The sequence below is a fragment of the Equus caballus genome, chromosome 4 (assembly GCF_041296265.1).
Source record: "Equus caballus isolate H_3958 breed thoroughbred chromosome 4, TB-T2T, whole genome shotgun sequence".
NCBI classification, from domain to species: Eukaryota; Metazoa; Chordata; class Mammalia; order Perissodactyla; family Equidae; genus Equus; species Equus caballus.
Genome location: NC_091687.1, coordinates 60661527 through 60677446, shown reverse-complemented (window position 1 = coordinate 60677446; position 15920 = coordinate 60661527). Strand labels below are relative to the sequence as shown.

The 15920-nt window shown below is 42.6% G+C and overlaps 1 protein-coding gene and 1 long non-coding RNA gene across 9 annotated transcripts in view; one reads left to right on the top strand and one right to left on the bottom strand.

Moving 5' to 3' along the window:
* LOC106783078 (uncharacterized) overlaps window positions 1-6075 on the bottom strand; it is a 259582-nt gene extending 253507 nt beyond the window's left edge. For all 7 annotated transcript variants that reach the window (XR_011438188.1, XR_011438193.1, XR_011438189.1 and 4 more), the window contains exon 1: window positions 5894-6075. This is a non-coding gene — a long non-coding RNA (uncharacterized lncRNA). The remainder of the gene's footprint in view (window positions 1-5893) is intronic.
* On the top strand, window positions 6049-8310 carry CYCS (cytochrome c, somatic). 2 transcript variants are annotated; one of them, XM_005609174.4, is made up of 3 exons: window positions 6049-6196; window positions 7277-7453; window positions 7564-8310. In XM_005609174.4, exons 2-3 carry the CDS (start codon window positions 7285-7287, stop codon window positions 7710-7712), a joined length of 318 nt encoding a protein of 105 aa, XP_005609231.2. In that variant the 5' UTR covers window positions 6049-6196; window positions 7277-7284; the 3' UTR covers window positions 7713-8310.
* The last annotated feature ends 7610 nt before the right edge of the window (window positions 8311-15920 follow it).

Sequence of the window (15920 nt, the reverse complement as noted above, 5' to 3'; positions counted from 1 at the left end):
CCTGAGAGTCCAAGAAATCTTTCTTTCAACTCCTCGGCTCACCTAGCCCGATTATATACTCTCTTCTATTCACTTAGTGACTATGTTTAAAGTTTTAACATGAACACTTCATTTCAAGAACAACATACTGAACTTAGAACTAAACTCCAATCACACTCTCCCATCTTAAATGTTGTTGTTGAATATTTTAACTACTTTGGTTTTTACTTTCTAAATTAGACACTTTTTTAAATATATAATTAATGTTTCGTTAGATTTATCCACATATTTACTTTTTCCACCCTTCCTTCTTGCATTTCAGACCTTTCTTCTGGGATAATTTTCCACTTTTTGAAGTACATTCTTTAGAAGTTTGTCTTGTAACAGTCTGTTGGTGATAAACTCTCACCTTTTGTTTTTTTCTGTAAATATTATGTGCCCTCATTGAAGGGAAGTTTACCTAGATGTATAATTCCAATTTGACAACTATTTTTTCAATCATTTGGGGATGTTAATGACTTCTGTTTTACTCTAATGTATTCTACTGTTCAGTTACTCTATTAACTTCTAGTTTTCTTTGTTCCTATTGAGAAATTTTCTGTAAGTCTATTTGTGATTTTTTTAGTAGATAATCTCTCTTTTATATCTGGTTATTTTAAATATTTCTCTTTGTCTTGAGGGTTCTGATGTTCCACCAACATGTGTCTTAAAGTCAATTGTGGACAATTCTCAGATATTTTTTCAAACATAGGCCTCTCCCCAGTTTTCTCCATTTTTTTCCTTCCGGAACTAAATAGGTTTATGCTAGACCTCCTTATTCTATCTCCCCTATGTCTTAACTTCTCTAAGTTCCCTTTTATGTATTCTACCACTTTGTTCTCCACATTACATTGAATAATTTCTTTAAATCTACCTTACAGTTCATAAGTTCTTTCTGTTGTGTCTTTTTCATATTATACACTGTAAAGGTAAATAAAAATTATTTTCTTTGTTTATAAAGGAAAACGAGACCATTTCCCCTCTCTCTCCCTTCTAAGAGCATTTGCTAGGAAAATCTAAAGGGCCTGAATCCTCCCTCTAACTTTTTGGAATGTAAATAAGTCTCTCAGAGGCCTAGGCTTCATTCCTTTTGAAACGTAAACACCTAGGAAGATAGACCTTCACCTGGGGAATTTAATGTAAGTGTAACCATTTGTTTCTCAGGAAAATACAGTCTTCCCTGGATATCTGTATCTGCAGGTTCCACAGCCACCCTTTCAACCAACCTCAGATGGAAAGGACTATGATGGTTGTGTCTGTACTGAACATTTACAGACTTTTTTTCTTGTCATTATTCCTTAAACAAGACAGTATAACAAGTATTTACATAGCATTTACATTGCATTAAGTATTATAAGTAATCTAGAGATGATTTAAAGTATATGAGGGGGATGTGTGTTGGTTATATGCAAATATTATGCCATTTTATATAAGAGACTCGAGCATTCCCAGAGTTTGGTATCCTCTGGGGTCCTGGAATCAATCCCCCGAGAGATAACGACCATAAGTTTTATCACTCTTTGGGATGAGGATAACTAATTAAATAAATGGCTACTCCAATTCCCAAGTAAACTTAAGAGTGAAAAAATGCAAAAAAACAAAAACGCAACCCAGAAAGATCTGGCCACAGACTGATGTCAAATCCTCCTGTGGAAAACATGTTACTATTGTTGGGGATCAGAACTGGCCACCCCAAAATGTGTTGCTTTGGCATGAGGATTATTTGGGGCTGGTTACTTTTTTTTTTTCCTTTTTCTCCCCAAATCCCCCCAGTACATGGTTGCATATTTCAGTTGTGGGTCCTTCTAGTTGTGGCATGTGGGATGCTGCCTCAGCATGGACTGACAAGCAGCGCCATGTCCACGCCCAGGATTCAAACCAGTGAAACCCTCGGCCACCAAAGCAGAGTACGCAAACTTAACCACTCAGTCTCCGGGCCAGCCCCACAGACTGGTTACTTTTAAAAACTACAGACATTGGAGAAACTCTGAAAAGTAGAATTTTACCCTTTGCAAGAGACATTTACTTTTGTAAGGGAAATCTCCATGTGTAAAGGTGTCTCCCTCTCTGTACCAGGAACAAGGGGGGATGACCTTATCTCTACAAACTTTTATCAATGCAGAAGGCAAGGACTTAAGTCTGCATAACCTTACTCTTGTTTATTGTGCTTTCCTGTAATCTCCCACAACTGACTCCTCCCACCCCCAACATCCTCCTTTGTCTTTAGCTGAAGACGGTATTTAGGATGAGGGCCTCCACCATTTTGGCAAATTGCTCAGTTTTCCTGAGTGTCTCCCATGTATACATGTTACTAAACTTTGCTTGATTTTCTCCTGTTATCCTATCTCATGTGAATTTAATTCATAGCCCAGCCAGAAGGACCCAGTGGGTAAAGGATATGTCTTCCTCCCCTATACTATTAAGCCAAGTAACAAAAGATAATTGTGCTGCCAAATGGGAAATAGGGTACAATTGATCCTAAAGCCTCATGTTACACGCTAGCTAACAATAGCATGGTATAGAAGGATTATAATTAGTTTAGCTGTATAAATTTGTATAAATAAATTTGAGATTTTATTCTGACTTGGTAGTTTCTTGTGGATTACCTATATACAACTACTTCATTGTGCTTACTTAATAATGAATGAGTTTACTTTCTCAACATAGTGATGTGAAGAAGTCTCTCTTTCTTGGCAAGATTTTTACTTCCACAATGATATTAATAATTCTGACACCTGTGGCCCTTTGGGGGTGTAATTTTGCTCTTTATTGTTTTTCATTTTGATCTCATATTTGGCATTTCTTAAGAGTACGGGAAATCCTGAGGGGCCTGGGTTAAGAGATTCCTCTGGAGATCTGTGTTTGCTTTGGCCAGACACCAGAACACACTACCCATCCACACCTACTTTGCTAATTTTTCAGCTAGAGGTTTCTCAGACCAGACCATGCAGGTGAAACCTCAGGCTCTCCAGGACCAGTTCAAATGACCCCATCTTATCATCAGAGTAATTAAGAGATGTCTTTTAGGAAGTGAGAGTCTACCCTTGACCAGTTTAAGCTGGTTGAGACCACCAATCCATCAACTGGGCCTGCACAAATGCTTGATAAGTGAACTTTTTGATGTCAGGGAGCTAAAAACTCCACCCTCAGATCATACTAACACCACCATTTTGTGAACATGCATCCTATGAAGAGCTATGAAACTTGACTATGCTTGCACAGATCATCAATTACCTCACTTCTCCTTACCTCTATCATCTCTCTCCACAATTCAGACCGCCCTGCCCTTCATCACAGAAATTGTGCCCCAAGCCCTGGATCAGGAAGACAGATCTGAGAGCATATGCCCCTGTCTCCTTGCAGGTCAATCTAGCAAGAAAGGTGTTTTCTTTGCCCAAAAGCTGATGCCGTAATCATTGGTTTTTATGCACATTGAGCAAAAGAACCCCAATTTTGTGCAGTAACACAGGTAGAGTAAAATCAAACCCTAAGCCTGCATGAAGGCAGACCTGTGGCTGTGAATTCTCCAGGGATACTTTTTCTTCTCACCCAGTACCAAAGCCCAAGCCAGAGAAGACTAACCTGGTTCTTCCCTTTGCCTGTGAGCAGACTGTATTTTATCCTTTAGATTCCAGTGTCCCAGCATTAGGCAGGGGTCTTAGCCAACTTTCTCTCCCCACCCCCGACTCCCACCTTTACTTCCGTGCCACTGAGCTGCTCTGAAAGCCTAAGGCTCTTTTACTTCAGCAAAAGTCCTTAAGGTAGCCCTAGGGTCAGTAGGCTTATCACATTCGTTTTCTGTTCTTGTTCCCCACCTCACCCCGACCCCCACCCAGAAGATCTCCCCCTTTCTTCTGACCTCTCTACATATTTTGGATGGGGGGGGTGGGGAGGTATCCTACCAGATTTTTTTCATCAGAAGAGTTTTTAAAAATATGTCATCCATTATGTTGCCAGAAGGAGAAATCTAAGCCATTTGCTTTATGACAGTTATACCCCTCACCAGCCACTATCCACCCTACAGCATAAGATAGAGGTAGAGGGAACAGATATAACATGAATATCAAACAGAACAACTTGAAGAATATCATTATTCTCAAGTAATTCTCTCAGGTATCTTGAGTAAACTGTAAGTACTATGAATCTCTTTAAAACTTGAATACATAGATATTTTAACACATAATTTATGATATCTGCTTTACTACATGATTGTGCCAAGTGTTCACTTTTGTTGCTCTTTCTTTCTCCTCATTTTCCTATTACTTTCAATAACAAAACTCTTTATCCACAATATCCTTAGTTAAAAGTATTAGGAACTCCCTGTCTTCTATTCTCCCCCTCACTGGAATAAATTTAAAATGATGTCAACCAATTCTCTTGGCCAACTGATTTATTGCTACATCTATAGGATCTGCAAAATCAGCACAACGCTGATACTCCCCATGAGTCAACTCCTTTATGAACAAAGACCACTAACACCTGATACCACAAACACAAAAGACTTTGATAGAACAATTACCTATTGAAGTAATCAGGACTTGGCTTCAAAACTACAGGCTGAATTTGCAAGGTGTTGCTAAGCTTGGTCTTTCAAAAACTTGGTTAGTTAGCCAAATGAGCCTACTTTAGGAGTACACCTAAATGCTCACTAGCTTGGTCCCTTCCCAAAGTCACAAAGGGTCCTGAATAAGCGTTGAGATTTCTGCTCTGTTTTATAGCACGCTTCTATGGCAGTAGTGTGCGGGATTAGAGAGAGAGGAACTGGCAGTCAAGACACGGAAAACAATAAAATCAATCCAGTCACAGAGAGAGATGGGTGATCTGGAGCAGAAATCATACGACCACTAGTTAGCAAGGGATCTAAGGTAATCTAAATCAATCTCCTAGGATCTATCGCTTAAGTTGCGGATGGGAGGTAGGATGCTAGGATGTAAGCTCCACCAGAGAAGCAGTCCTATCTGATTTACTCCAGGTTCCCTAGAAAGTGCCTGGCACATAATACGCATTCAATAAACGCTTGACTGAATGAATACGGCAGCGCGGGAGAGAAGAAAGGAGGAAAAATTCATCAGAATCCGGGGGCTGAATTTGAAGGACAAGGGAATCGAGAAAAAACTTCCCAATGACAGAACTGAGCATGTCTGGAAGGGGAGCTAGTTCTGGAAGAAAAGCACGATAATTAGACGCTGTGGTGATCAAATCCGCATTTCTAATATGACCCCAACGACCTTAGCTTACTTGAACATGACCTTTAGCTAGGTCAGATGGGATGCAAATCCTCTAGAGATTTCCAAGAACTCTCCCATCATGTAAAAATGTTTCTTCCTGGATGCTCCCTGCCCACCCTCCTTGTTCCTTCTGCCCACAAACTTGAGGGGGAGACGAGTGTTGTCAGAAAAGAAGCCGGCAGGTGAAGGGCCCGAGCTACAATCCAGTCTCTGCCGCAGCGGCAGTACCTTCCCCAGGCTTTGGGGCGCCCTTCAAGGGAGATGTGGAAGAAAATGGCTTCAAGTAACAGGGTGGAGGTGGAACGAGGGACAGGGCTTGCGTAACTCTTACAACACCCGGTTCCAGGCCCACCCTCCGGGTGCACCTGGCACCAGCCGCGGAAGTACGACCGAGCCTGGGTAAGGGTCGCCAGCTGATGGGATGGGAGCCAGGAGACTCGGCGCGTCGGCGTTGAGGCGCCTCCCTCCGGGTAGACAAACTTCCCAGTCAAAGCGCATTACATTAACGAGCGCAGGAGCTGTTACCTCAGCAGATAACGCACCAGATCCACCTCACGACTCCGCCCCACCCTCCCCGCCCGCACACGCAGGCACACAGAGGCCAGAGAGCGACGTCAGCCCCTCCCAGCACCACCTCGACGTCGTACCTCCGATGGCCTGACGTAACTGCTTGGCAAGAGAGGCCTCAAAAGGAAGGGCACACACGCAGCACACCCTACCCTGATAGCCGGCATGCGCGCGCAGGTCGCAGACGCAAGACTGGAGCCAATGAGACGCGGTGACGTCACTGCGTATCAGCCCGCGCGGCCGCACGCCGGGCCGCGAGGGGACGGAGCGAGGTCGGTTGCACCAACACCGGTACATAGGCGTGGATCGGCGTGCCCTTGGGCTTAGAGAGCGGGACGTCCGGCTTGCGAGCGGGAACTCTTGTATCGCGCGCGGAAAAAGCGGTGAGCTCAGGGTGCGGCGACCGCCGTTGGGAGCAGGCCGACCCGTGGGGGCGCCCGCCTGCGTGGGGAGCGCGTGGCCGGGCGGAGGCCCGCGTCTGGGACGTCCGAGTGAGCTCGCGTGGAGTGGGTAGGGAGGGGCGACCCCGGACTGTGCCCAGCCGGACCCGGGTGGGATACGGCTTGATGTGAGTTGGAATCCCAGCCAGGTAGAGGCATGGCCTCAGTCAAGGCTGAGCCGCGGATCAGACTGAGACCCAGGGCTTCTTAGTATCGGGCCTGAAGGGCTATGGATTGATAGACAAGCCTTCTTTCAGGGTGAGGGCGGCAGTGAGGGGACCGTGCGCAGCTTTCACGTCCTTTTTCGAGAAGAGCAAGACTGCTGCTTCTCCAATAGGGGGTTATTTCTTTTCCGGGCCACCTGTCGCTTCTCCCCTTAATCTGCTCAGGCACCTCGGGAAGGTGGGTTTTGTCACAGTCTTCCTAGAAACCGGCCAGGACGGGTAAGCTCGTGTTCGCCTCTGGGGATTCCAGAGCTGGAGGATGGGAGTCCCTGGGAGACCTCGCAGCCTCCGCTGCTCCCCCCATCCACAGCAAGGCAGTTTAGTGACCTGAGCTGGCTGAATCGACTATGACCTCTTTTTTTTTTTTAGCCTGCTTTGCCTTATTTTCAGGGAGGAGTAGCTTTAAATTGTAGCATGAATAAATAAATAGGCCTTTGTAAAAGTAAGAATATTGGTGGTTTCGGTTTAGTGTAATCGCGGTTCAGTTTAATCAGATTTGTGACTTTTTGTGACCTTGACCTCACCTTTGGAAACGCTTTGGAACTAGGTTCCCACTTTGCTTACTTGGGCTTTACTCTTGGAGCAATTAAACACACACGTGTTTTTAGGAAAGTTCTTCTAAGTAATGTTTTTGGTATTAAAGAGTATTGCAAGTGTACTAAGTAAAACAAGATTCACCCTGATACTTAATGTCCTGGATTTGTAGTGGATTAATACTTAAGTGACTGGAATGATCATTAGTTTCTGCTGTATTTTTACTTGGAGGAAAAAAATAATAAATTGAGTCTTTCATTTTTAGATATAAAAATGGGTGATGTTGAGAAGGGCAAGAAGATTTTTGTTCAGAAGTGTGCCCAGTGCCATACCGTGGAAAAGGGAGGCAAGCACAAGACTGGGCCAAACCTCCATGGTCTATTTGGGCGAAAGACGGGTCAGGCCCCTGGCTTCACTTACACAGATGCCAACAAGAACAAAGGTAAGAGGGAGACAATTATTAAATAACCCAAGTATGGACTGCGTGAATGTAACCTATGTAAACCCCTTATAAGATATGTAAAATGCTTAACCACATTCCTCCTTGTTTAGGCATCACCTGGAAAGAGGAAACACTGATGGAATATTTGGAGAATCCCAAGAAGTACATCCCTGGAACAAAAATGATCTTTGCTGGCATTAAGAAGAAGACAGAAAGAGAAGACTTAATAGCTTATCTCAAAAAAGCTACTAATGAGTAATAGTTGGCCACTGCCTTATTTATTACAAAACGGAAATGTCTCATGCCCTTTTTTATGTGTACCATATTTAAATTGATCTCATACACTAGAATTCAGATCATGAATGGCTGATAGAATATTTCTGTTGAACAGTCCTGATTTAAATAAGATTGGCTTGTGGCTAAATGGATACAATAAGCTTTTTGAATTTTGGTAGTAATTCTGGTTCAGCAAGTTATCCGTTTTCCCCTTCTAAAGATGTGATGGAATTTGATTGGTGATGTTCAGCTTTTCACAGAGATGTTGAATGCCATCTCAGAACCTGTAGGAGATTGGTTCTATATTTAGATTTATATAACTGGTTATAGTAATATATTTAAATACTGAGGCAATCACTGTCTCAGAACAGAGCAAGACTCACCTGTTTCAAGTTTTGTTCATTAGCCTGTTAAAGGCAAGGGCTGAAGATAAGCTGGCAGTGTCAACTTTATCTTTTTGGTCTTAACTATGCCAATTCAATTAAAACTCCCTGTGTCCAAAATGTTGCCTTTTACTTAATGAAAGGCATTTTAGTGTGTTTTATGTGAAATATCAAATAAAGAGTATTTAACACTTGTCAGATTTTATTGATCTATAAGGTCAGATGCTTTTAAAATGAAGCGTGACGATACAGTAGTAAACTTTGCTTGTGAATTATTTTCTAAGTCAGACTAAGTTATAATTCAGGATTGTCTTTTAACCAGCTATTCAAAAGCACACACGACTGTAGAACTACTGTCTATGTGTGATTGATAGTGGTGCTTTTGCCAACTCAGTACAGGAGATAGACCATCAGCACAAATTTGTAAATTATGTGATTGTAAGGCTTAAGAATTAAAAACAAAATCACAGGTCATGGTTTTTCTAGTGTGCTTGATTTAATGACTGGTACCAAAATTTTAATGGTTGAAAAGTACAGTAGCCCTAAATATTGATGCAGCAGTGTTACTAGTCACAGTACTAGGTTGTGTTTACTTGGTCCTTTAGGACAGCCTGAACTAGAACAACACCTCCGTAATCCGTCCTTAGAGTTTCTTGGGCCAGAATCAGCAGTGCAGCATTTATGTACTAAATTATTTCATACACAGTCCAAGTCATACATGTTTAGAGTAGTCCCTGGAAATTTTATGGAGATGGTGAGCTTGAACTAAGCCATAAAGAATGGTGAGAGAAGTTCTCAATAAATCTTTGCTCATGGTGACAGTTATCTCTTTGTGAGACAATGAGGAGACTGGGAGGAGCCTTTGTCAGTGGTTTCAAAGGTGATGGGAATGATTAGATAGGCCTTTAAGGCCTGATTAAGCAATTTCTAACTTGTGAGTTTTACTTTCAATCTTTGGAGAAATGTAAGAAAGCAAAGAAGTCAATCTAGAAACGTGTGGAAAGCCTGCTATAATTGAGATGGTAAGTCCTAGTCCGAGTATTAATGATGGGGAATTAAAAACTGCTTCTCGGAAATCCTCCAGAAGTTAAACCCCCTGTAACAGAGACATTGGTAACGGCGTAAGTTAGGGGTATTTTGAGACAGTGTAGTGGACAGTTCTGGACCAATATGGGAAGACATGGGGACCAGGGAGTTGATTTGTTTCTCTGCCTCTTAGGTCAACTAAGGCCTATGTTTGGCAGAGATAATTACTGAGTGCCTGCTGTGTTCTAGGCCAGTTAGATGCAGTAAGTGCCTCTGGTGATTTATAATGTGAGTGATCCTGTAGTTATTCAAAGTTAGGGACATTCTAGTTGTAAGGAGTATGTGCTCTTTGAAATAACAAAAGGCTAGCACGGTTTAATCCAGGTCTTCATTCCTTGTGCTTCATTTTAGGTGTCTTGGTGAGTGATATAAAAAGTGAGAGTCAGATGTATTTAAGGAGTTTTTTTTCCAGGGCCACCCACACTATATTTTGTCTAGAACAGCACTGTCCAGTAGAACTTTCTGTGATGATGGATGTTTTTTATTTTATAGAACTTTAGTTTAAATTTGCATAGCCACAAATGGCTGGTGGCCAGCATGTTGACGGCACAGGTCCAGAACTAGAACCAGTGGTCTATAACAAAAGTACTTCGCTTGGACTCTCTTTTCTTTTTTTTTTTTAAGATTTTATTTTTTCCTTTTTCTCGCCAAAGCCCCCTGGTACATAGTTGTATATTCTTAGTTGTGGGTCTTTCTAGTTGTGACATGTGGGATGCCGCCTCAGCACGGCCCGATGAGTGGTGCCATGTCCGTGCCCAGGATCCGAACCAGCAAAACCCTGGGCCCCCAAAGCAGAGCTCACGAACAACCACTCTGCCACAGGGCCGGCCCCTGGACTCTCTTTTCTTAACCTAGGATTCTTGCCAGTATGCTAAGTGTCCTCAAGGACACAGATTCCAATTCCTGTTTCTAAATCTGATGTGCTCATCTCTGTAATTTTACCATACGTTTTTCCCTATCCCATTTATAAGGTGGCAATTTGCTTTAGGTAGCTGGCATTCTGGTGGTAGGTATAAACCTTTTTCTCATGCTTTTCCTGCACTTTTCTCCAATTTCCTTATAGACATTATATTGTACATTTGCACTTTTAACCTTTGAAGATTGTTGTAAATTGAAAAAGTTTTTGGTGGACTTCACATGCTGTGTAGGAACAGGCCTTTCCAGGGCCTATTCCTTCCCAGCTGACTTGACTTAGGTTTTTGGTATCCAGCAAGAGTAAACCAAACCCAATTACTTACAGTGGAAAGTTTTCATTTCTAGTGATGGGGTCTTTTGGCTCTCCTTAATCATTAGAATACACATGATCCACAACTTAACGTAGTTTGACTTAGGAATTTTTGACTTTACTAGTTGCAAAAGCGGTATGTATTCAGTAGAAACCGTACTTTGAATTTTGATCTTTCGCCAGGCTAGCAGTATGCGTACGATGCTCTTGTGTTGCTGGGTAGTGGCAGTGAGCCACACCTGCCACTCAGCAACACAATTACAAGGGTAAACAAGTGGTAGAACCATTTTTCTGCACTTTCAGTGAAGTACTCAATAAACTACATGAGGTATTCAATACTTTGTTATAAAATAGGCCTTATGTTAGATGATGTTGCTCAGTGTAGGCTAATAGAAGTATTCTGAGCACATTCAGGCTAGGCTAAGCTCTGAGGTTCAGTAGGTTAGGTGTATTAAATGCATTTTTGACTTAAGATATTTTTAACTTAGATGGGTTTGTCAAGATGTAACCCCATTGTAAATTAAGGAAGATGTTGCTGAGCATGGAATTAGTGGCTATTAAGGTATAGTTCATACAGGCAAGGCTGATGCCTGACAGCATACGAATACACCTCCAAGGTGACCAGGAAGTTTGTCTCCCAGATGAATCTGCTCTAGGCAATGCTGGAGTATGCACTGAACTGCTTCTTTGGCTCCATTTCTTGTGCCCCAGACTGACCATTGTCCTGGTGTTCACAAACTTAGACTATAATTTAAAATGCTAGCTTTCTACTTGCTTAATAACAGTAGGATTCCAGCTTATCTTATTTGGAATTTGAGGTATCTGAAAACTAGTCATACCCTCAGGCTCTCTTGGCTCACTCAGAAAGCTAAACAGATTTAGTGTTTTTCTGAAAGGGTGAATGTATGTCCAGGTTGTTAGGAGTAACGTCACTGATAGGCTCCCTATGTATCACCAACTAAGTATAGCTTTCCATACATAGAAGTATACAAAGGCAAGAGGACCAATATGTGGTAATACATCATTGACCGTTCTCAGAAAGTGCCTGGCAAAAATGCCAAGAGGTGGACTGATTGCCTGGCTTACTAGAACTTTGGTAAAATTGGATATTTTAATCATATTAGTGAAGTCTCAGTGGTGGAACTGAGAGTTCTTAGAGATCCTTAGAATCCAACTGTGCCGTTATACAGATGAGGTGAAATTAACCTGAACTAGGCTCTGGAAACTTTAACTACTCACTTGCTTTGGGCTGCGCCACTAACACAACCTGGTGGTCCAACCTAGCTAATCACTGGGAGGAGGGCAACTGAGGCATAAGGCAGATAGCTGGTTTTGAGAGGAATAGGTTTAGCCCAGTCCCCTAACACCCCTGCTCTAAGCTGTAAAGCCTTCCTTTTGTGGGACCCAGGTATGTGGTGGACAGGAGCCAAGCCCCCTGAGGTGGGACATAACGCGTACCCCTTCTGGGGTGTTATTCCCTTCCGCCATGTTGTGAGGAGCCCTCCTGCTTGAGAGCTTGCTCTTTGAAGGGTACTGAGCCCAAATTGGCCACAGTCAAGGGCTGTCACCACTGACCCAGTTACAGGGCCCTCCCTTGGGGGAGGGAAGCCATGCTCCACCTCTCTTTGCATCCCTCTAGATTTGCTACCATTTTGCACTCTTAACACCTACTAGGTTGTTGAAAGTGAAAAAACCCTAGCAATGTAGCCGAAGCCACAACCAAGATACCCTGACTCAAATTCAATCTTAGTCTAAACCCTGTTTTCCAAGACATTAATGAGCTGCTTTTTGCTTCTTCCTCTATACATTAGAAATGTGGGTATGTTCCACACTGGTGCCATTAAAGAATGTGTCTATGGCTTGAACAGTATACTTTGAAAAGGGACCATTAGACTAGTTAATTGTATTATCTGGTGTAATGCAGAGAATGCTGGGTTTTGGGTTAGAAGAATTGTGTTCAGGGTAGGGGTCGGCAAACAATATAGCCCATGGGCCCAACCTGGTGAGACACCTGTTTTTGTAAGTAAAACTTTACTAGAAGACAGCCATGTTTATTCATGTCTTATCTAGGGCTCCTTTTGTGCTACAACATCGGAGTTGAGTAGTTGTGACAGACTGTGGCCCACAAAGCCTTTAGGCTTTTATTAGCTGGCACTTCACAGGAAAAGGTCTTGATCCCTAGAGCTTTGCACAGTCTTGATTTGGCCGTCTGGCGAATAGGAAGAATGTCTACCTCATAGGCTTGCTGTTGAACATTCATTGAATGACATTTGGGAAAGCTCTTAGTGGGTAAGCACTGAAATACTCGTTTTGTTCATTTTATATCTGTGTCAAATTCCTCGAATATTACGTAGTGAAAACTTACTGCTTCCCGGATTAGCAGAGACCTAATTGTCATGTCTATAATTCTTTTCTATTCTCAATCGACTCTGATGATCTCTAGGACATTTGACACCCTCACTACTCATTTTTTTACCTTCCCTGGTTTAAGTTAGTTTCACACTCACATAGAATAAAACACATAGACAACATAAAACTTTTATGCCCATGTAGCTGTAATCATCCGTTAGTAACCCAGATACATACTTCAGTGTAACATTTTGCCCAAATTCTAGTCCCATAACTCAAATTGCTTTATAGTTAAATAAGATACATTCACATCTCTATCCTGACCACCTCAGAAGGTATATGGAACAGCTACTGTCTGTATTTCATAGCTAAGTAAACAGTCTTACAGAGCTTTTTAATGCCAGAGGTCACACAGTTACGTTATTTTGGTAGTAGTATTACATGTACTGACGTTGCCTTTACATGGTGTTTCTAAAGTTCCGTGTACTAGGTTGTTGCTGTTCGCCTCTCGACAAAGCTCACACACCTTCCTTTGCTGGAGACGGGACTTTCTCCAGGCTTCTACATCCCTGCAGCCCACCCAAGTGGAGCCAGCTTGTTCTTCCACGCCGTCCACCACAGAGGCCCTGTAGTCTTGGCATCTTCCAGATCGTTACTCTTCCTCTCACAGGCAGACCTACTCGTGTGAGATTCGTGACATCTTCACGGACCCTTTGCTATTGTCTATACTTCTAGACTTTATCACATTCACTGAGAACTTCAGCACCTAGCTTATATACTTTCCAATGCTTTTTTTTTTTAAATTATCCCGATAATAGCTATATGCGAGTGAATGGATGACCCATCCATAATGCCAACATAGCTTCAACATTTTTTACTTGATTTTCACTTTCCTCGGCACTTCTTTCCCATGGTTACAACTTAGACTTGTCATTGCTCCAGAACTGCTCCACCTCTGAAATTAGAGATCCTACTGCATCAATCTGATCACAACCTCATATCACTCCACGTCTCATTTTTATTTCTACTCTATCCCCTTGAACTCATCAGAAAGTCCCAGCCCCTGCTCATTCCCTTATGGCCTCCCTTCCTCCCTTAGCCAGCCTCTCACTGTATCTTTTCAATCTCTGACACCTACATCCTCTTTGTCCCCTGGGTTGCCTTTTGTGGCGTCTCCTCTGCCAACTGCCTGGGAGCAGCCCAGCACCCTGCTTTCTCTACTTCCACACCTGATCTGAACACTGTTGGAGAAAATAACACACTTCTGCTGATCGGCACCACTATAAACTGATCTCTGATTCAGCTGAACCAGCAGGAACCCTGTGCAACTGTCCTTTCATATATCCATTCCCTCCCAGTCTTCGTGGTTAATTTAGAAGTTCATCATGCTCAAGCATGTTATCTCACCCCAACCCCAATTCTCACAGCAGATGGCCTTGCCTCACATTCCGGATATGAGTTCTCTACTTCCTGACCACAAGGAAGGTTTTTGTTACCCCCCAACCCCCACCGTCAACCATGTTGTTCTTAATTCAGATGTTGTTTAGAATGTTCACTTACATCAGAACAGTAGTTCCACTTGTTATAGACACTCCAGCATGGTCAATCTAACTCCCACTCCTAACCCCCTTGTCCTCTGCCTCCCTCTCCTGTAGAAGTTTTACAAACTAAATGCTTGCTTTCATTTCAATATGAGGACTTCGCATTGGTAGCTACACTCCAGCAGAACAAATCGACTGTATGAGTTCTAGAAATTATAGCTTTTCAGATTCAATTTAAGTTAAATGAAATTGTAGTTGTCCCCACTTGCATCAGGCAGGAGTAATACACCTGGACCAAGAGATAGCAAATCTTTTCAGTTTGGGGATGATGGGGGAAATCTGTAGATTTCTGAGTCACCTTCCCTGAGTCGGGGCAGATCATGTTGTCAGTAAAACGAAAACTTTATACTTTTTACCGGTGAATGTTGGAGAAAGACAGTCCAAGCAAGGGTCTGAGCCCTCTGTTGACACTGCTGAATGGAATCTTAGGCACATTAACCTTTCTGTGCCTTAAATTTCCTCATCTGCAAACTGACACTAATTGTATTAGCCATTAGGGTTTTTGTGAGGATTAAATAAGAGAATGTGCTTGGCACGTTGCCTGGCACTCAGCAACCACTCAAATGGTAGCTAATTTTGGACTGGATGGGCAGGACAACTTGTCAAATTAACAGTTGGACAGATTGCATGGAAAGAAAAGGATGTTTACTGAGATGACTCTTCAACTGAAGTGACTAGTGAGAGAGAAGTGCCTAGTATTACAGATTTATATCCATGACTCAGGTCCATAATTCTAATAACTCACCTGTCAGGTGATGTTTCATTCCCTGTTAGTAACCAGGACCAAGAACCAATAAAGTCCAAACTCCACCAGCTCCATTTACCTTGAGAATTTTTTTTGAGGGGCTCTAAGACATGTCGTTAGAGGGTTAAATGGGCACCTAATTTTCATATACTCATCATCTAAGTGTGTCTAGTTTTTCTGGGAAGCTAATAACAAAGATGTAGTTTTTAGTACCCCATTTACTGGGATTATGCCAGCCCTAGCCACCTTCTCCTGAACCTGTACAGGTAATCTCAACAAGAAAGGAGACAAATCAAGATGGAAATATGTGCGTTAGAGGCAGTTTAGAGTAGGATGTGTTTAGGAGGCCAACTCCAGCCCCCCTCTCTTCCACCCCCCCCCCCAGAAGGATTTATCTGAAGGCTTAATCCAGGTCATAGGAGGCTGCCACCTGGAGGGCCTTGCCTGCGAAGAACTAGTGCTCTTGTTTCCTGTCTTGTCACAAGAAGTTTCTCACTTGTCTTGAGCAATATTCAGTAGTTATATTGTTAAAGAATATTGATTCTGGAAAATCAGTACCTCATATAATTCTTGGATGGATCATGTGTGATATTATAAAACGTCACTATGCTAGCCAAACAGACGCTGTGTGCTCTGCACAGGTTAGAGACGGTATAGGAAGAGACCTGTGTGAAAGATTTTTAATTTGTGAATCTCCTGAATCAGACTAGGTTAAGATATTTATGTCTTGGTATGTACATAATAATTTTGGGCGGGGAGGGGTGGGCGGCAGGGGGAGATTTAAAGAACCAATGCTTAGTGG